Here is a 20,529-nt window from a genome sequence, read left to right as displayed (position 1 = left end):
TCTTAGGGATCTGAGGAGAATCTTAAAAATCGTTCTACTCAGTAACTTTCTTATATAATGTAAAATCCTCATTTCTCTGGTTGTAAATTGTCAGGCATGTATATACAAGGCTCACTTTTTTTAGCCTTGAATGTACTAAGAGGGTAACAGCAGTAATGATTTTGCATTCAATTAAAACAAGGATGTTGTAAATATAGCTTGGTTCACTTTGCTTTAGGTTGGATATTTATAATCAACATCTACCAGATATTTAAAAATGACTCTACCAAGAATTCAAAAATAGCATTTTAGCTGTTTAACAATTCAATCTGTGTACTTCCACACATGAAAAGTATTTTTTCAAGAGGTTTTAGCAATAAAGACCCTGTTTTATATCAGTGGACCGGATGCTATCTTCAACCTTATTTTAATCTTTCACTGAAAAATTGAATCCCTGCTTCTGGTTTCTTTTGCTATATTGAAATATGTATGAGGATGAATGAGCAAAGTAGCTATATAACAACTCATCACCGCTTTTTTATGGGAAATTCTATATAAATTAGATTGAAGCTGTGTCATGCAGAAACCATCTGGATAGAAGTCCTTAGCTGCTCTTTTAACTCTTGTTTATAGTTCAATTGCCATCTAACTATCTGGAATTGTTTTTCTAGAATGTGATTTGCTATTACAAGTTAAAAGGTTTTCCTTTACACTTTCCTCAGTTACAAATACAAGCAAGTCTATACAGATAAGCTTTCAGTAGAAGAGCTACAGTACTCAGTAGCAAAGATCGTTTTTCAATTTACTATACTAATACCAGAGTGGTATTCAGCAGGTTCTGACCAGTTCTGGAGAACTGGTAGTGGAAATTTTGAGTAGTTCAGAGAACCGGCAGATACCACCTTTGGAGATTTTACAGTATCCTTCCCCTGCCACGTCCACCAAGCCATGCCCACAGAACCGGTAGTAAAAAAATTTTGAATCCCACCACTGTACTGTACTATACTAATACTATACTATACACTAACTTCAAAATGCTATTTTTTTAAAAAAGCTTGACACTCAAATAACAAGTTGTGATTGGCCTAAGTCCCCGAGCTAGAATAAGGAACCAATTCATTATTATTGTATAGTAAATATTTATTCAATAGCTCTTCTTGTTTATTTCTACTAATTGTGGAAACATAATCCAATGTTACTTCTATCTGATCTTCCTCCAACAAAGCAGTTGTTTTCAGGGCAAAATTACGCATGCCACAACCCACCACCCTCATTCTAGGAGGCAAAGGGAGAAGAGCAAAAGAATGTCTACAATTCAGTAGACATTGGGCAGCATTGGGTGATAATTAATGTGTTTTATAGTCCAAGATATAAAAAACATTTTGCATGAAAACATGCTATAATAAAAAGACATAATTTTGTTTAACAATGGCAGGCAAATTAATCCTCTATACTGCAATTCCAATCACAGTTGTAACAGCTATTTGTAAGTTGGGCCTTAGAGCTTGAGATCAGAACCTATAACTTTTGGATCAATATTGCAGAGGCCCCACCACCACCATTGCAAATGCCAGCAAGGCCATGTTCTCCTTGTTTCAGGGCATGAGTCATGTGAACAACTATTCTTGCACCAGACATCCTGAAATAGAGAAGAAGAAAAAAGAGTTTCAAGTCGGAATACCGTCTTTGCTTAGCTTTTTCAACGTATCCTGTGTAAACAAGTGTTTTTAGTCAGTTTAAATATATTTTTCACACTACAAGACACATCTGACCGTAAGACTCACTTAGGTTTAGGGGAGGAAAATAAGAAAAATATCAGGCAGAGCCTGAGAGGACCACAGATAAGTGTCCTCTCATGTGCCAGCTCTGCCTATTGACTCCTGCATGCGGAAAAGAGACAGAAGTGGAGGGCAATGACAAAGAAGAGGCGGGGTTCAGCACTGTAAAAGAACCTGCTGCTGTGGCCCGGCTGCTAATCCCCAAAGGACCTGCACTGATGCATAGACATTTTCACCCACTTTTTTTTTTTTGTGGGGGGGGGGGAGAGTGCATCTTATGGAGCGAAAAATACGGGTATATACTTCCTATAAGGCTAGGGAGCCTTGGTGGCACAGTAGTTAGAGTGCAGTACTGCAAGCTACTCCTACTGCAATTTAGCAGATCAAATCCCACCAGGCTCAAGGTTGACTCAGCCTTCCATCCTTTTGAGGTGGATAAAATGAGGACCCAAATTGTTGGGGGCAGTATGCTGACTCTGTAAACCGCTCTGAGAGGGCTATAAAGCACTATAAAACGGTATATAAGTCTAAGTGCTATTGCTATAGTGAGTTTAATTCCGATAGCTTCACTTCCTTTCTCACCATGATGTGTGTTGGGCCTCAGGAGAAGACAGCAGTTCAGTGGAGGTGTCGAAAGGTAGAGAGCAGGAAAAAGAGATTACCATGCAAAAGCTGTTAAATCAGAGTTGTGGAATGATAGGGCATAGGAATCCTAAAGTAGAACTGCTTTGTACTGGGTGAGATCACTGCTTTATCTAATGCAGAGCTGAAAAACAATGATTCTCAGATGACTCATGCATACTGCACCATGTTCCAGGCTGAGATACACTAGAGCAGGGGTGAAGAACGTACAGCCACTAGATTCCCATTATCTCAAGCAGCCAATTCAAAGATCCAGTCTAAAAATCTCTGGAAAGTCAAAGCTTTCCTACTACTACAAAGATAATTCAACTGCTTTTGAGTTCAAAGACAAAGTCTAGCAAGCAATGGTTGATGCTCCTAATATTCTACTAGTTTTCCCAAGTAAGTACTAATTAGATGAACTGTAATTCTGGCACAACTGGGAACTTTTTTCCCCAACATGCCTTACAACACTTTAGAATATATGCAGTCAGCTGTTGTCCAATCTGCAAATTAATATTAGAAATATTTGGAGGCACCTAGTTCCCTTATCTCTAAAATATTTTTTAAATCTGAGTAATAGTTTGTGAATATTTTCTATGTGGCATTTTACAATCGGATAAGAACAAGTATGCAACATGAGCTATTTCAAATATTGCTCAGAGATAAAATCAGTATAAGATATGCTAATTGTCAGTTATATAAATTCATTGCAAGGATCTCAATAAAAAGCCAGTATTGGGTTATATTAAATAGTCTCAGTAAAAGGCAGCTTTTGAGAGTTAGGGGACTTCAGGGAGACGGGCAGTTCAAAAATGTGAAATAAATAAATTGTGATTATATTTTGGGCACTTGACCCAACAATTTATGATGGTTTTGTTGAAATTGGCCTTTACTTCCAGTTTTTGTCAAAAAGCATCCATTGATTAACTTCCACAATAAAGGTCATAAAATTAGATGCATTCACATGATTAACCACTTAATGACTAGCATGAGTTATGACTGGGGATAATTACAGTCATAAACTGAGGACTACCTATACAAGGATCAGTTATTTCCCACCACCAGGTAATGTATTTTTTTTAACTTACCCAATTGGGTGTCCCAAAGAAACTGCTCCTCCATGAATATTTACCTTCTGTGGATCAATGTCTAGCATTTTAATGTTAGCTAGGACAACAACACTGAATGCTTCATTGATTTCCCACATTTTAATATCTTCCTTTTTGAGTCCTGTCTGAGCAAGTAGCTGAAAGGAAAAACACCATTATTTAAAAATTGGCATGTATGTACAGATAACATTTATACTATTTGCTTTACTACCAGAATTTTATGAGCAGATCATGACACACCCGCACAGAATTCAAGAAAAAAGCAGAAAAGACAAAATAAAAACTCACAACCTCAACGCTAAAATCCCAGATTTTGAAACTTAATTACAATGGGAAAAAATAGAACCAAATTTTAGAAAATGCTGAAAACCACACATAGCCCTGGGCTACAGATAACAATTCCATCTATCTAAGCTGAAATCCATTAGCTTTTAAAACAAGGATCTTCAAACTTGGCAAATTTAAGACTTGTGGACTTCAACTCCCAGAATTCCTGAGCTAACATGACTGGAGGAGGAATTCTGGGAGTTGATGTCCATAAGTCTTAAACCTGTCAAGTTCTGAAGACCCCCCGTTTTAAAATTAGGCAGTCTAAATAGATTTTCATCCTTGCAAAGTTGTAAAGCCAATAATGGCCTAAATCTATGGGGATATAGTTCAATTATGATAAAGGAATTCAAATGTCCCTCACTTAATGACTACTCATGCAGCAACCAGTGAAACTTACAATGGCACTGAACAAGTGGTATTTATGATCAGTCCTCAAATTCTGTCTATCACATTGTCCCAGTGGTCACATGATCACAACCAAGGGGCCAATGACCAGCTTGCAATTACAACTTTGCAGCATCCCACAATCTCATGATCTCTCCATTTATGACCTTCATTGCTGGCTTCCAATAAGCAAAGTCAACAGGGAAGTCAGCAGGTCAAAAATGGTGACGTGATGTCATGCATAACATGGGATTCACTTAATAATGGCAACCAGAAATGTTGGAACTATCGTCACTGAGTAGCGTGGTCACATGATGTCACACTTTACAACTGTGTCATTTTGTGACATAAATTCCAGTCCCAATTCTTGTCCTTTATTTTCTTTTTAATTATTCTAAAAAGGAGGATACAATTGATTTTCAATGCATGGTCTTGGATCATTGCAGGACACAGAACATATAATAAATAAATAAATGTCAGAGAACAAGAACAAATAATTTACAAAGACAGCAGTTAATCCAAAGAAGCAAAATCCATTGAAATACCAAAGAATACATATTGGGAAATTAAAATATTACATAATATAATGATATTTACAAGACAAATTTTTTGACATCTTTAAAAATTTTCATTAGACTAGATGCTACTGTAAATGGACCCATTTGATGAGTCTTAAAGTAGAATGATCAGTCTTTGATCAGTCTTAAAGTAGAATGTGAGCAGAAAATATTACATTAATTTAAATTAGATATTATCCATCGTATGCCAGTGTCTCTTTGTTACTTGATTTATTTATTCCAGTTGTTCAAATACAATCTGGCATTAATTTCTCCTAAACTAACCAGAACTAAAATGCTATGGTTCACTCAATTCCAAATCACCAACACTAAGTAGTTAATCCTACATTTTTATATTTTTTTAGATTGGTTTTTAAACCTAGAGCAGATAATCTACTTTAGAAATTAATTTTAAATTCTGTTATATTACATTTCAAATGAAGACTGAAACGCAGAATTAAATGAGCAACTAAATGAAGGTAGAGCAATGGTAGAGATGTTCACCTTAGGAACAGCTTGTGCTGGTGCAATGGGAAAATCAATAGGATCAACAGCAGCATCTGCAAAACCTGCAGAACAGAAACATGAATTAGAAAAGAAACATTTTGTTCAATGTTGCTTTACTTACTCGTAATATTGAATGTTATTCTGACAATGATGCCTCTATCAGGAGCACAATTTCAGAGTTCATTCCTTAAAAGATACTTTAAAAAGTCTGTGCAAGAGAACTTGCATTGAAAAGTTCCAAAGTCTCATTTTTTTTTTAAAAAAAATGGCTTTTGGCAAAATTGCAATTGGTTGAAACCACTTGATAAAAAAAAATATCTGTCCTTCCTGCCTAATCTACAGATAAAACAAAATGAAAAGAAGACCTCCACTACCAGTCTTACTCAGAGATATACATATACATATGAAATTCATTTAACAAATATCTCACTTCCAGTATTGCGCAAATATTATTCTAGCCACCGTCAACACATGTACTATTAGATAAATTAAATTCTTCCTATATCCTGGTATTACTCCTAGGAGAAAAAATTCCGGCTTAAATGGAATACACTCTCCCACCATTTGTTCCACCCATGTCTGGATCAGTCTCCAATACTTTTTTACAGCATTGCAGGTTCACCACATGTGAAAATATGTGCCTGATATTGGAAGGAAGAAAGCAAACTGCCAGAAACAGTCATAATAAGGAAAATTATGGCCTGTGCAGAATTGCACAGGTTAATTCTAGAATAAAAAAACAAGGGGGAATCTGAGTACTATGAAACGTGGAATAAATTCTATCAGTGGGTGCATAGAAGAAGGCAAGGTCGGAACATAAGTAGCTACGATGATTAGAATAATTAGTAAACAATGTATCAGACAAGAGGATTGTAAATGGTGAAGTAAAATTTATATATGTGTAACAACTGTAATGCCAGCATGGATGAACCATGTTGTATTCTTATAATAAAAATAAAAATAAATAAATAAGGGGGGGAAAAACACAAACATCTGAAATTTTGGAACAATGGAACCTAATGAAACCCAAAATTTCTGTTGTTAAGTGAGATATTGGTTAAGTGAATTTTGTTCCACTTTATGACCTTTCTTGCCACAGTTGTTAAGTGAATCACTGCAGTTGTTACATTAATAGCATGGCTGTTAAGTGAATCTGACTTGCCCATTGACTTTGATTGTCTGAAGGTCAAAACAAGGGATCACTTGGGACACCACAACAGTCATAAATATGAGTCAGATGTCAAACATCTGGATTTTGATCACATGACCACGGGAATGCTGCAATGATTGTGTGAAAAATGGTCCTAAGTCACATTTTTCACTGCCGTTGTAACTTTGAATGGTCACTAAACGAACTGTTATAAGTCGAAGGCCTATCTGCATAGGATGATTTCACCAAGGGGAAGGACAATCCTCACCTACTATCCTAGCCAATGGCTTCACATTCAGTCTTTTGGCCGCTTCCGAAGTCATCAGCACCAAAGCAGCTGCTCCGTCGTTCAGTGTACTAGCATTGGCAGCAGTGACTGTTCCTGGAAAAAATTCATTAGGGAAAAACAATTTACTAGGAAGAACAATTTAAACACAATGCATTCCCCTACAATGGTGCTCGCTAAATCTGGGCAAACTAACCAAACATCGGGTACAAGTGGTTTTTCTTTGGGTAATAATACATAAACCAATTATCCAATCATAGCAGGGACATACAAATAATGGCTTTCTGATAAATTGCTTAGAGCAATAAAGGAAAAAATTGAGAAGCACTATCCTATAGTGTTATCAATTCCTCCTTCACCTGTGTCAAATGATGGTGCAAGTGGTTAGAACGCAGTACTGCAGGCTGTTGCTGCTGACTGTCAGCTCCTCCAATTTGGCAGTTCGAATCACACCAGCTTCAAGGTTGACTCATCCTTCCAAAGTTGGTAAAATGAGGACCCAGATTGTTGGAGGCAATATGCTGACTCTGTAAACTGCTTAGAGAGGGCTGTAAGGGCTATTGCTATAAAATGTACAGCAGCCTAAATCCAACATAGCTGGCGTAATCTTAAACAAGCAAGCAATCAAGAAATATGCTGCCAACTACCACTCTGTAAAGTAGTTATGAAGGCTTTACAAAATATATTCGTATACTGGAATGTTTGACACTCTATGGAAGCTTTGAAGAAGTAAGAAAGGAAGAATATTGCTACTGCTGAAATTGGAGAAGACTCTTGACAGTCACAGACAGTCAATATCTGAAATAAATTCTAGCACATTAAAAATGGACGACAAATCTTACCATTTTCTTTTTGGAAAACCGCCTTCAATTTTGGAACTTTACTAAAATCCACACGCTTGTATTCTTCATCTTCTTTAACCACAGTGTCTGGTTTTCCTAAAGTAAAGATTCTGTTTAGTAAAAAAAATATTTGAAACTTTGACCACAAAGTCCAATTCAGCAAAAAGGCTCTATCAGTGACCTGCTAGACGTTAACTTTTTCTTATTTTCCAAAGGACAGCTGAACATATAAGAATCTTTTGCACCATCTCATTCCTTGCCCTGTCCATCTCATGTTTCATTGCTCTAGTATATGAGTAGGTTGATTTAAGTTAAGGCACTGAAATCATCAAAATCAGAAAATTCTGGTTTAAATTATGTTTTTCTTATCATTCTTCAAATATGTATTAATGCTGAAGATCAGTCAAATAACAGGATTGGATTTCACATTTGAAAAATGAAGCATGCCATGTATCAAAACAATTTAAAATGGAAAAGATATTGTACATTAATCCATACTACCTTTTTGAGAAATAGTAACGGGCACAATTTCTTTTGCAAATATTCCAGATTCCCAACCTTCCTTGCTTTTGGTATAGGATTTTATAGCATAAGTATCTTGATCTTCCCGTGATATAGAAAATTTCTTAGCAGTATTCTCAGCACAATTACCCTGGGGCCAATGAAAAAAAAAGGGAAATATGAGGCTTTGTAAAGTGTAGAGATCATTTACATATCTCATGCCGCATATAATTTAATTATAGTGCATGTGGTTTGAATTAATCTTAAATTCCTAATGAAATTTAAGGTTAATTCAAACCACATGTACTATAAGATAATGGATAGCAGCTTTGAACTAAAACATTTTCAGCAATTGATAATTTAACTAAATAAATGAACTTACGTGTAGTAAATGTATAGTACCTGTACCAGGGGTGGGATTCTACAAGTTCGCACCTATTCGCTAGAACCGGCTGTTAACATTCTAAGCAGTTCAGAGAACTGGTTGTTAGAAGAAATTACTGGCCTAATCCTGTAAGGAAGGCAGGAAGGAAACATTCTGGTGTTGCTTACAGAAACTGCCTCTCTGTTAACCCTTATTACATTTTTGGCAGGACTAGACTTCCTGTCTGAGGAACGTCTCTGGAATTTTTTCCTCTCCTTTGCTGGTACTTTGCTTGTGTGGAGTGACCATTCAAAGTTACAATGGCACTGAAAAAAGTGACTTATGACCATTTTTCACACTTACAACTGTTGCAGCATCCCCACAGTCACAAGAAGCCAGGCAAGGAGATGCGTGCCTCGATGTGAGTGATGTTGAGTTGGCCACACCCAGCCAAAAACATGACCACCAAGCCACGCCCACCAACTAAGCCACACCCACAGAACCAGTTGTTAAAAAATTTGAATCCCACCCCTGACCTGTACTAACTATTTTAAACTTCCTTTGCTCATAATCACTGGAAGTTTAAATTGCACAGGCAGTCCTTGATTTAGATTGATCACTTAACAACCATTCAACAGACCCACCTGAGTGATACATATGACCCAGATTTGAAGTTCTGACTGTTTGTGCCTTCTCTCGTTGTTACATGATCACACTACAGATGCTTGGCAATCAGACCACATTTCTGGCCATTTACAATGTGCCAGGGACACATAACCACATTTTGTATTTTTGCCCAAGACTGGCATTTACTTCCAGTTTTTGGCAAAACTGCAGCATAGTGAGCCATCTGTTTGTTTAATAATCCCAGTGGAGAATAACCACCAATTCACTTAATGACCATAATTCACTTAACAACCAGTGCAAAAAAAGGTCATAAAAATCAGGTTGGTCATGTGACCAGCCATTTCATGACTATCACGAGCTACAACTGTGAGGAGTTACTTTTGGTCATAACTCAAGGACTACCTGTTTTAATTACAGCCCAATAGGTAAAGGAATAAAAAATATTTGAATAGAAGGCGTTTAAATTACTGCAGCAAAAAAGGCCTTAGCCTTTCAGGTAATTTTAGAAGATTGTAAACCATCAACTCCATGTCTGTTCATGGTAGCAGAGATTTTGCCTATAGTATCACTTAAGAGATAACAGCTGCTAACTAAACAAAATAAGTTTTTATCTGTTTGTTCCCACAAATAAGCTAACTGGGGTGGGGTGGGGGTTAAAACTCTTAAAACAGAAAAATAACATGCACAGCATTTTTAAAAGGTCTCTTGCATTGTGAAGAGAATAATCAATATTTTGATATTAAAGGCATAGGTGCTAGTTGTTTCCAGCTCTAGGGGGCGATGCTCATCTCCGTTACAAAGCCGAAAAGCTATCCGAAGACATCTCCGTGGTCATGTGGCTGGCATGACTAAACGCCAAAGATGCATGGGACGCTGTTACCTTCCCACTGAAGTGGTCCCTATTTTTCTACTTGCATTTTTACATGCTTTTGAACTCCGTTACACGGCGCTAGGGATTCAAACTGCCAACCTTTCTGATCGTCAAGCTCAGCGTTTTAACCACTGAGCCACCACGTCCCCTACCTATTTGGATATTAGAGTTTGCCTCTTTGGATATTAGAGTCTATCTAAACAGCTTGTATAGCCATGTCGTAGTTGTCAATGATAGTGTCCAAATAAAAGATACAATTGTGCCTATGTGACAGTGGAATACCAGGCACCTAACTCTATGAACTTTGTGGGAACAATTTCAAAAGAGGCTGGCACTCAAAATTATTTTTATTATTTTATTTTATTTATTAAAATTGATACGTTGCTCAATTCCCAAAAACTCTGGGAGGTTTACAAAATGCTTGTTTTCTGAATTCTCCCATTCCTATTAATAGCCATTTGCCTGAACGCTCTGAGCAATTGTTTTCCAGCCCTGTTTCATATAAATGGCCAGCAATTAGAAAATAATGACATTAGGATATGTGATTAAAATGGGAAAAGAAAAACTCTACGACTGTTGCTTTCTGGGCAAGGCACCATTCTATAAGATGCAGTTCCACCCAACCATGCTCTGTGCCAGCAGGATTGGGGGAAAACTACGTGTCAAATCGGAGGTCTCCAAATTTGGCAACTTTAAGACTTCTGGGAGTTGAAGTCCACAAGTCTTAAAGTTGCCAAGTTTGGGGACCCCTGTTTTCAATGAACTGTAGCAATTTAGTTTTTATTCAAAAATAATTCAAAATTATTTAAAAGTTTAAAATGAAATATAGTCGCAAGACCATTTACCATGTGGATCTTGTTGTAAACATCTGTCAAGCCATCTTTGACAATCAAATCTTCAAGCTTCACTCCTCCATAAGGTGTTGTTCCTCTGGTCATGGTGTAGGGGACGTTTGACATGCTTTCCATTCCTCCAGCCACCATCACATCCTGTTCAGAAGATTTTACAGCTATTTAGCATACACACACACACACACACACACACAAAATGCATTCATTTAACAATATGAAAAGAAATACTTGGTACTGAATGGATGCTTGGCCTAGAGGTGGTGCTCTCTCCTCACAATCAGGAGCCTGTGAGTTTGATCCTAGGTAGAGGCCAATATTTCTCTCTGGGCACACTGAAAATATATCTACTGAACCAAACTCTGCACTGGCGACAGGAAGGGCATCCGGCTATTAGAACACTAGCTCCATTCAGTTGCCCAGACTCCACCCAGCAAGGGATTATGGGGTCATTAAAACAAGATGATACTTGGAATTGAATCCAGTTGTACACTTCCACCACCAGAAAGGTTTCCATGATGGAGCAGAAAGGCAGAATACATCACTTGCAAATAACTCCAGAGGCCCCTCAACTTTATGCGGAAGATTTTAAGGGTGCCGAAATAGAAAAGGACCTAAATAAAGAGCCCTCTGGACTAGCAGAAGTCTACTAGGGCAAGGAAGGATTTAAGGTTTGTATCCCCTTGCAGGCAAAACCTGAAAGGTCTATATATAACACTAAGACTTATTTTATTGTACTGCAATATTTTTTTAAAGAAGAAATACTGATAAAATAATGTACAAAAACAATGTACAAAAACAATGTACCAAAATAAAATAAAAAATCAAACCAAATAAACAGACAAAAAAATCTAAAAATTACTTAAACATATAACATGCTCATCTATTTATCAACTACATATTCATATTGTGGATAAAATGTTGATTTTTGTAAATTATGAGATGCTGAAATGTATTTGGTTAGTAGTAAAAACAGCCTTTCCAAAAAAGGATAAATTAGACATTTAAAAAAAAAATCCGTCGCCAACATTGAAGTATTTTTCTAATCTTCCAGTTGTTACTTTTCATTTGATATTCAGAGTATCAATTCAATAATTCATTCACAAGACTTTCTTAACCAACAATGGTCATTTGTAGACTAAGAATTGTAGCCTTCTTTACTTCAAAATAAAGAAGTTTCAAGTTCATATAGATCCACAAATCGTGAAAGTACAGAATAGCCTACCTGACTCCCACACATCAAACTCTGGGCTGCCATCATAATAGATTTCATTCCAGAAGCACAAACTTTGTTGACGGTTGTGCAAGGAGTAGAAACTGGTAAGCCTGTGCCAAATAAAGATAAATCCCAGATATATGTCAAATAATTGTTGTGGCCTGCCAATGAAGATGTTGGGGAGGAACTTGGGCCAGTTCTGGAGTCTGGGGAAGGCTCTGATGGATGCTCTCTGTTGGACGCACAGATAGAGACAGGGCCGTCCGACATTTCCCAGCCACCGGAAAGGCAGCTGCCTTTGGAGGCCGAGATAAGTGAGGAGGAAGAATAGCTGGGGCCTGTTCCAGATGCACGTATGCTCAGAGCAATCAGGAGAGGTGAGCAATGGAGGATAAGGAGTTGACTTGGGAGCAAAGCACATGTGGATGCTGAATGGCCCCTCCCTGGCTGGAGAATAAATAGAAGGAAAGGGGAGTGGCTGTCGTGGGAGACAACGATTTGTATTTCTGAAGATTTTGCTCATTGTGTTTCGTGTCACAAAGACTGTTTGCCAGAACTTAATTTGCAGCCTTTTGGCTGGAAGCTCACAGCTTTGCAATTATCGCAAGGAACTGCTAAGGTCTGTACTGCAGTTAACTCCTTGAAGGACTATAGCCTGGACTTTTTGGTGGGTGAATGCAATTAATTCACAAGAGCTAAGTAAAGAGGGGGTTTTCATGACAAAGAGTGTGTTTCTTGCTTCTGCTAAGGCTGGGTCAGAACAATAATAAAAAGAATCGTAGTACCGGCACCAAGGGTCGCTTGTCTTGCAGGAGCCTGTCCTTCTCCAGCTTGGATAACATTTCCCATGTATACTTCTTTCACTTCTTGAGAAGGGATACCTAATAACAATTAGAGAAATGTATATGATAATTATGGAAGGGATAGCCTTGCACCGTAAGTCCAGTAAAGATTCGAAATTAGTTCTCTACACCTGTAACCTGTGTTTCCTCAGAAAACAGGATGTGTAAAATTCAGCAATTCAAGGATGGAATCTTCCAGAAAGCTGCCTGTGAAAGATATCAATCATGTATATAACAGCATTCAGCCGAATGCAGCTAAAGAAGTCTTCCGCTGTCTAAACTTCTGTTAAGAAAAACTTTGTTCAAAACTATAGAATTCAATTTACTGACATTCATACTTCTTTCTTACCTTTCAGATAAAAACCAGGAGACTGATTGGCCCCTTTCAAGTAACCATTTTATATAATCCAGAAAAAAAAAACAGTAAGAAAGAATCTTAGGAACACATACTAAAGTATATACAGTTATAACTGGTATTTTGGGTATTATGAGCCACGGGTAGTGCAGTGGTTAGAGTGCAGTATTGCAGGCTGCTTCTGCTGACTGCCAGCAGTTTAGCAGTTTGAGTCTCACTGGCTCAAGGTTGATTCAGCCTTCCATCCTTCTAAGCTAGGTAAAATTAGGACCCAGATTGTTGGGGGAAATATGCTGACTCTGTAATCCATTTAGAGAAGGCTGTAAAGCACTGTAAAGTGATATAATGTATAAATCTAAGTGCTATTGCTATTACTATTGGTAAAATGAGATTTCTTTACGGACAATTTTATTGAATTTTTAAAGAAAAAAATAAGAACTAATAATTAAGAGAGAAAGAAAAGTAAAGAGTGAACTGTTGAGGTAATTCCTCGTTAGGAGAATGAGCTCACACAGGGAGACATAGTGAGAGTGGTGAAGAATAACACACAAGCAGCACATAGCTACACTGTATAGTAAAATGTAGGCTTTTACTTCCAGTAAAACGGTTAAGCAAAGGTCAACAAACAGTCCAAGTCATTCACAGTTAAAGCAGTCAGTTTTCAGTCCAGGGATAATCCAAAATCAAAGTCCAGTATCATAAACAATTCAGTAACAGACTTACATCAAATCCAAAAATAACGATGATCAGTAGCAGTCAATAGGGGAATGCAGGAACACACTCTCAGCAACAGAACAAGCCTAAAACAACCCAAGTTTCTGGCTCCATCTTATGGACATTTGAGGAACCACACCCAATTACCATTTTAGCATTCCCTTAAAGAGACAGTATTAAAATGTCTATCCTGGTTTATATATTTTCCAACCCAACTATTAGGTGACTTACATTCCTAACACGAACAAAGTCAAAAATGCAGAAAGAAAAAGAAAAAAAATATTTTAAAAAATGCTTTTGATTTTCTTTTACAAGAAGTATAAATATAAAGTTAAATTGACCTTACACTATTCTAGTTTATAAGTTGTCTGTGACTTTCGATTGCCCGCTTAGCGACCATTCAAAGTTATAATGGACTCAAAAAAAAGGTACTTGCAATCTGAACCTGAACTTCCGACACTGGTTTCCCACCCCACCCCAAAGCACAGTCACATTACTGCATTTTGGGTGCTTGGCAAACTGCCCACATTAATGACTGTTTGCAACAATGGCCATATGACTGAAACCAGAAACCAGCATTTGCTTCTGGCAAAAAAATGCATCATAGTAAAGAATGGGTTTGCTTAACATTCATTTAACCACCACCATAAAAAACGTCATAAAAATAGGCACAGTCACATGGCAGCCTACTAACTACTGTTGATGACTTATGATCATAATTGCGGGCTCAATTGTGGTCGTAAGTCAAGGACTACCTGCAATTTTTATTGTTTCTACCATTATCAAAATTTCACTTTTTCTATTTCATGCAATAAGTCCAGAAGGGGTTTCTAATCAACACTGAAAATTAATTATTGTCTTTTCTCTGATCAAAACTGTCATTTTCGCCATCTCAACTAGCTCCATCATCTTCACTGATGGTAAAATCAGTGAAGATTAAATAGTGGGAATAAAGCAAGAGTAAAAGCTTCCTTACGTACCTGCTTTTTCAACTGCTCCTTTAATTGCAATGGCACCAAGGTTAGTGGCAGGCAGTGAGAAGAGGGAACTTTGGAAGGATCCAATTGGTGTCCGGACAGCACTCACAATAACTATCTCCTGATGAGCAAAGCGTTACATTGGTTTAACTGAAAGTGTTTTTTCAGAATCATATTTTACATTCTAAGAATATTCAATGCATACTGTTAATTACTGAACCAATACAAATCTATTTATTCAAATGCAGTACACCAGGGGCGTCAAACTCAGGGCCCAGGGGCACGATCCGGCCCATGGGGTGCTTAGATCTGGCCTGCCGGCCCACCCTGGAAAAGACCAGCCCACAGTGCTTCTGCCAGCGAAAAAGGAGTCCATGGCCTCCTCGAGTTCCGTTTTTGCTGGCAGAGGGCTGCAGGAGGACATCACGGCCAAACATGGAGCCCAGGAGGGCTGATGTGGCTGAAAATTGAGCCCTGATGAGTGACATTGAGCTGGTCATTCCCACCCTGGCCACTCCCCTCTGCAGCCTCTGAGTTCAAACACAAACCTGATGCGGCCCTCAATGAAATCGAATATGACACCCCTGCAGTACAGTAACGTCTCAGCAAAGTTACAGTTAATTAAACAACCTACCTAAACCATACAATGGAAAGGTTCCCTTTTGCTCTTTCGAGAGAGGGTCAAAAAGCATGATGGTTTAAATGTATTAATAGTTTCAAGGATTAAGAGAAAAAAAAGTAAAGTTTTTATGACAATATATCTGAGTCAAATTATAAGTAGTCTAGACTTCCTGCAGTAGTAAAAGCATCTGTGGCATTCTGGACACCATTTGGCTTATTTTGGCATCACAGGTTTGAGAAAGCAATGTTAGTTTTAGAAATGCACAAAACTAACAATTTAGTACTGCTTCCTATATTTATATATAGAAACAAATGCATGCGGTGCCTTTAGGACAAAACTTCACGCAACGATATGCTGGTCTTGCCTGTGCTTTTCTAATTACAGCTAGTAGAGCAGGAGTGCCATGGGCCAGATGCATCGTGTGGTCCCCCCCCCCTCCCGGTTTAGCGAAGGGGGAAAAAGTTGCCATGCATCACATGAAGTGACGCTGCAAATTTGACACCCCTGTAGTAGATAAATACTATGTCTTCATAAAATAAGCATACCGCTAGTTTGGAGCCACAATATTTCAAGATATTATTTTAGCAAGACTCACATTTAAACCACGTTGTGATGAGTAGCTTCGGCTTGAAAATCGTAATGCCTGCAAAAGAAATCTATTGTAAATATGGCATAACTTGCAGAATGGAAAGATCAAGTCTATACTACAATCAGTCTTTTTTTGGACTAGAGATCGTCATGAAAGACATTCGGCTACTGAATCATCATACATAACTGCTAAACTTTTAAATGTTTTTATTGTTAAAAGATATACAATGCTCTCTAATATACACTGCATAGAGATCCATAAGCAGGCAGCAAAGGAAACTTGAACAAAGTTATTACAATAAAAGTCATTATCACTTCATTCAAATTTCCTACACCGGGGTAAGTAGCCAAAGTGACTGTAAAGCAAGGAATGATGAATGTGTATACTAGCTGCCCCTCAGCTACTGATGCTTATTTTTCTCTCCTTCACCCTCTGTAAGACTACAGCTTTTATTGACTTCTGCCTTGCCATATCCTAGAGTTGTATCTAATTCTAGGTATGTCTCGCACTATGTCCATGCAGGACGTCTTAGTTTTGATTGGTTCTTTTGTCCTGCCTGTGAGTTAAGCAGTCAATTGCCAGGAATCAGGTTTCAATAGACATTACATTAGCCGCTTGATTTCTCAACTTGACCTTAATGGAACACTGTTTTGTTATTTTCCTTACAATATCCTGATACACTATCTTTTCTTGTTGACCTTTCACCTATTTCTTCCAGCTTGATACCCTTGTCTGGACTTAGCACTTGTACTTGTCCATTGATCAAATCCTGACATTTACAAGTTCTTTCCTGCGGCTTTCCTAACCCTGCGTCACATATTCCAAAATTTTACATCCTTTTTTTTTCTATTCACATATGGATATGGATACCTGTAGTATTTTACCACATAAATAGAAATATTTTAACTATTAGATTCTTATCAGCTAAGGAACCGTTGCTGTAAAATGGCAAAAATGTTCTTGAGTGTAGTAGCCTAGATGGATGAGTGCTGCTTATTTATTGTCTGATTCTATCGACATTATCTAATTGTTATTTAAAGCTTAAAGCCTCATTCTGTATCTTAGTTTATTTGAGCTACTTTGCCTTAGCAAACATTTCAGCACGGAGATTACTGATTAATTCTTTTTATCTGCTTGCATACAAATGATACACACAAGAGTCCTGTTCATAAATGATCCCAGTTATAGAAACAATAATACCATACTCTAAGCAGCAATTTTGAGAATTACCAACACAACAGAGAACACCTCTTACCAAAAAGGGGAGGTGTCACATTTCATTAATCCACTATATTTCATTAATCCGTCCTATGAAATCACTGCCTTTATTACCAGAAAGAGCGAAAGCAACTAACACTATATACTTGTCATTTAACAAAGCACCTCATGCCAATCTTATTTTACTTTAAAGAGCTCAATCAGAAGCTAAAAATCCAGTTCAGTCTTCTCCTAGCACAGAGAAATACTACATGCTGCATACACTTTCCTCAAACCCAACAGTTCCATTAAAAATAAATTAAAAGTGTGCTAAATCTCTGCTCTCTAACATCAAAGTTAATCCAAACACATTGTGGGACAAGCAAAAGATTGACTCCTTTGATCTCTTCCCTTCCTCTTTATTTCCACCAGTCCCTTTGTGGAACATTTATATTTTTCCAAAAGTAGATCACCAGTCTTGGATTCCAATTGCTTTGTGGAAGACATTTTCTCCTTCTCCTGAAATCTGAGTTTATAATGGCCAGTCGCTATTTGAACTTTTGTGTTGGAGAAGGCTTCTGAGAATACTGTGGACAGCCCAAAAAATATATTAAAAAAAATAAACCAATGAATCATTGAACAAATTAACCCAAAGTTTTGGTCTGAAATCCAAAGGGTCAGGTTCAAATTATCTTAATCTGGACCCATTATGCAAAACCCAACTCTCTGGAACAGGCTGGGAAAGGTGGAAGGAAAGAGAAGAGGGTGACCACAGTAAGGTGGTAGAACTCAACGACAGGGACAATGAGTGGCCCTTTGATCCTTAGGAGACTCAAAATCTATCTATGTGGTTGCTAGGTGTTGAAAACATTTTGGTGGCACATAATCAGTCAACCAGTCAACCAGTTCAGCAGAGACACCAAGTTTGGAGATGTGCCTCGTACCAACCACTTGTCCAAGGAATTTACAGGCAGTCCTCTACTTACAACCACAATTGAGACCCAAATTTATGTTGCTAAGTGAGAAATTTGTTAAGTTTGCTCCATTTTTACGGTGATTCTTTGTTAAGCGAATCACCGCAGTCCTTAAATGAGTAACACAGTTGTTAAGCGAATCCGATGTCCCCACTGCTTGTCAGAAGGTCGCAAAAGGAGATCACACAGCTCCAGGACACTGCAACCGTCATCAATGCAAGCCAGTGGCCAAGCATCCGAAGGTAAATCATGGGACCACAGGGATGCTGCAACGGTCGTAAGCGTGAAAAACGGTCATGTCACATTTTTTCAGTGCCCTTTTAACTTCGAATGGTCACTAAACGAACTGTTGTAAGCCGGGGACTACCTGTGTTTCATTGTCAAACAAGTCACGCCTCCCATCAAGGTGAAAGCGGGTGGATTCCCTGCTCCCTAAAGGCAGGGGTCCCTCTTCCACCCGTGACCTGCTTCCACCCGTGACCCTCTGGCAAACAAACGGGTGCAGAGCTTGCACACCTTCCCAGGCCGCCCAGGGAGGAGTCCGGTAAGGAAATCCCCCAGCCCGGTCCTCCGTCCAGCAGGGTTTTTCGAGGAAGGATGGCGTGGCGGTCAACGACGAGGGAGGGGAGGGAGGGGCCACCCCCCAACCTACCACGACCAAACATGCATCTCTGGGGTCTCCCGGCTCCGTCACGGGCGGGCCGCTACTCACCAGAAGGGGCTTCGCGACCTGCCGCCCGCACTGCATCCCGCCGCCCGCTTCGATCACCTCAACGACTGGACCCGGGAGGGAGCACCTCTGCCGTCACCTTCACCAGCACGAGCGCCACGCCCCCTCGCCCGGCCAACGGGAAGGCAAGGAAGGGCGGCCGGCTCCGTCCAATCGCCTTTCTCCGAATCCAGGCGCGGCCACCGAGAAGCGTTCCTATTGGAGTCACGAGAAAGGGGGCGGGAGAGAGAGAGAGAGAGAGAGAAGAGGGCGGGACAGTAGAAGCGAGGAGAGTTTGTTGCAAAAGGCGGAAAGTAGGTGACGTCAGACGACCGTAGAAGTAGGAAATTAAAGAAAGGTCTGCGGTGGGGGGGGAAGACTATAGTTGCTATGATTACAAGAGACAATATGGTTGAGCTAGCAACGTGGATAGTAACACCTGTCTTTCAAAATTGGTGACTTTTTAAGATGTCTGGTAATCAATTCCCAGAATTCCCCAGCCATTATGGCCAAATTTGTAAAAAACAAAAACTAAAAACCACTGGTCTAACACAGAGGTCTCCAACCTGCAGGAGAATTCTGGGAGTTGAAGTCCACAAGTCTTAAAGTTGCCAAGGTTGGTTGACCTCTGGAGAATAGCAGGTGTAGATCAAGGCAGGATAGGAAGGGGATGATCTCCCCATCTCACTCCTTGTCCCTGTTGCTAAGTAAAAGCGCGGCCTCTAGTCCTGCCTTAGACATAAATCCAGCGGGTGGACCCTGGGCTTGTTCCTTTCTCTGAATAGTGGGAAACAGTCACTTTAAAATAAAATCACTTTAAAATAAAAAAATAACTTGCCAAAGAAACTGCAGACATGTGTCCAAGCAGCCACTAGGAGTCAACACTGATTTAAAGGTGCAGGCGTGTGCACACACACACACACACACACACACGTAAAAGTGTTCTCCGCCTCTCCCTGGATTAACACAAAATTGCCAGCGTAACGTATGAATTCTGTCTGCCAATCTTAGTCTGGTGCATTGGTGTCAGTCTTTGCTGTGTAGCCAGCGAAAGGAGTCACCTTGAAGAAATCCTCCAGCTACAGATGTGAAAACATGTTTTAAGCCTGGGAAGTAAAACATTAGGAAGAAATCCTGGCTAGCTTTGTCTTAACTTCCTGAGGTATAAAAAAGGAAGAAAGGGAAAACTGAGAGACAGACTTCCAAGATTCTGTAACTATAGCGTAAATGTTTTTCAGACTTGGCAAACTTTACGATGTCTTAAACTCCCAGAAGTCTTCAGCCAGTGCTCCTCAGGGCTAGGAATTGAAATCTGGGAATTGATATCTGCAATCTTAAAATTGCCATCCACAAGGTAGTGTTTCTATTATTATTGAGGTGTCTGTTTCCTTACTAGCCTGTCTTGAAGAGCTGACAAGCTGAACGGTGGTGTCTAGATTTGTGACTGTGCATTTATTAAAGGCAAGGTGTTTTCCTCTGACTTTGCACCCATCAGAATAAACATCAACCAGAGACAGTGTTGGATTTATGGCTTGTCTTTTCTAGATGGCTTGTCTGCTTGTCCTCCTCCCTCCAAA

The 20,529-nt window shown here is 38.9% G+C and overlaps 1 protein-coding gene across 1 annotated transcript; it reads right to left on the bottom strand.

The window, feature by feature from the left end:
- Positions 1-1,101: 1,101 nt before the first annotated feature.
- Positions 1,102-19,081, bottom strand: ACAT1 (acetyl-CoA acetyltransferase 1). Its single transcript, XM_026721023.2, has 12 exons — positions 18,956-19,081; positions 16,079-16,126; positions 14,865-14,982; positions 12,759-12,854; positions 11,983-12,083; positions 10,755-10,898; positions 8,048-8,198; positions 7,547-7,642; positions 6,687-6,800; positions 5,266-5,330; positions 3,470-3,627; positions 1,102-1,618 (listed from the first exon to the last, which is right to left on the bottom strand). Exons 1-12 carry the CDS (start codon positions 18,989-18,991, stop codon positions 1,498-1,500), a joined length of 1,248 nt encoding a protein of 415 aa, XP_026576808.1. The 5' UTR covers positions 18,992-19,081; the 3' UTR covers positions 1,102-1,497.
- Between the last annotated feature and the right edge of the window lie 1,448 nt (positions 19,082-20,529).

The sequence above is a fragment of the Pseudonaja textilis genome, chromosome 7 (assembly GCF_049901715.1).
Source record: "Pseudonaja textilis isolate UNSWEBS1 chromosome 7, rPseTex1.2, whole genome shotgun sequence".
Classification (NCBI taxonomy): Eukaryota; Metazoa; Chordata; class Lepidosauria; order Squamata; family Elapidae; genus Pseudonaja; species Pseudonaja textilis.
Note: the sequence above shows the minus strand (reverse complement) of the source record. Positions and strands in the feature narration are given on the sequence as shown.

What these genes read in the sequence shown, in the direction of transcription:
- ACAT1 (XM_026721023.2), bottom strand. Translation starts at nt 18,991, where the DNA reads ATGCAGTGCGGGCGGCAGGTCGCGAAGCCCCTTCTG. An exon ending in GTTTGATGTGTGGGAGTCAG is followed by an intron (nt 10,899 to 11,982) that starts GTAGGCTATTCT and finishes TCTTCTGAACAG; the next exon opens with GATGTGATGGTGGCTGGAGG. An exon ending in CAGCACAAGCTGTTCCTAAG is followed by an intron (nt 3,628 to 5,265) that starts GTGAACATCTCT and finishes TTTTCCTTTCAG; the next exon opens with CTACTTGCTCAGACAGGACT.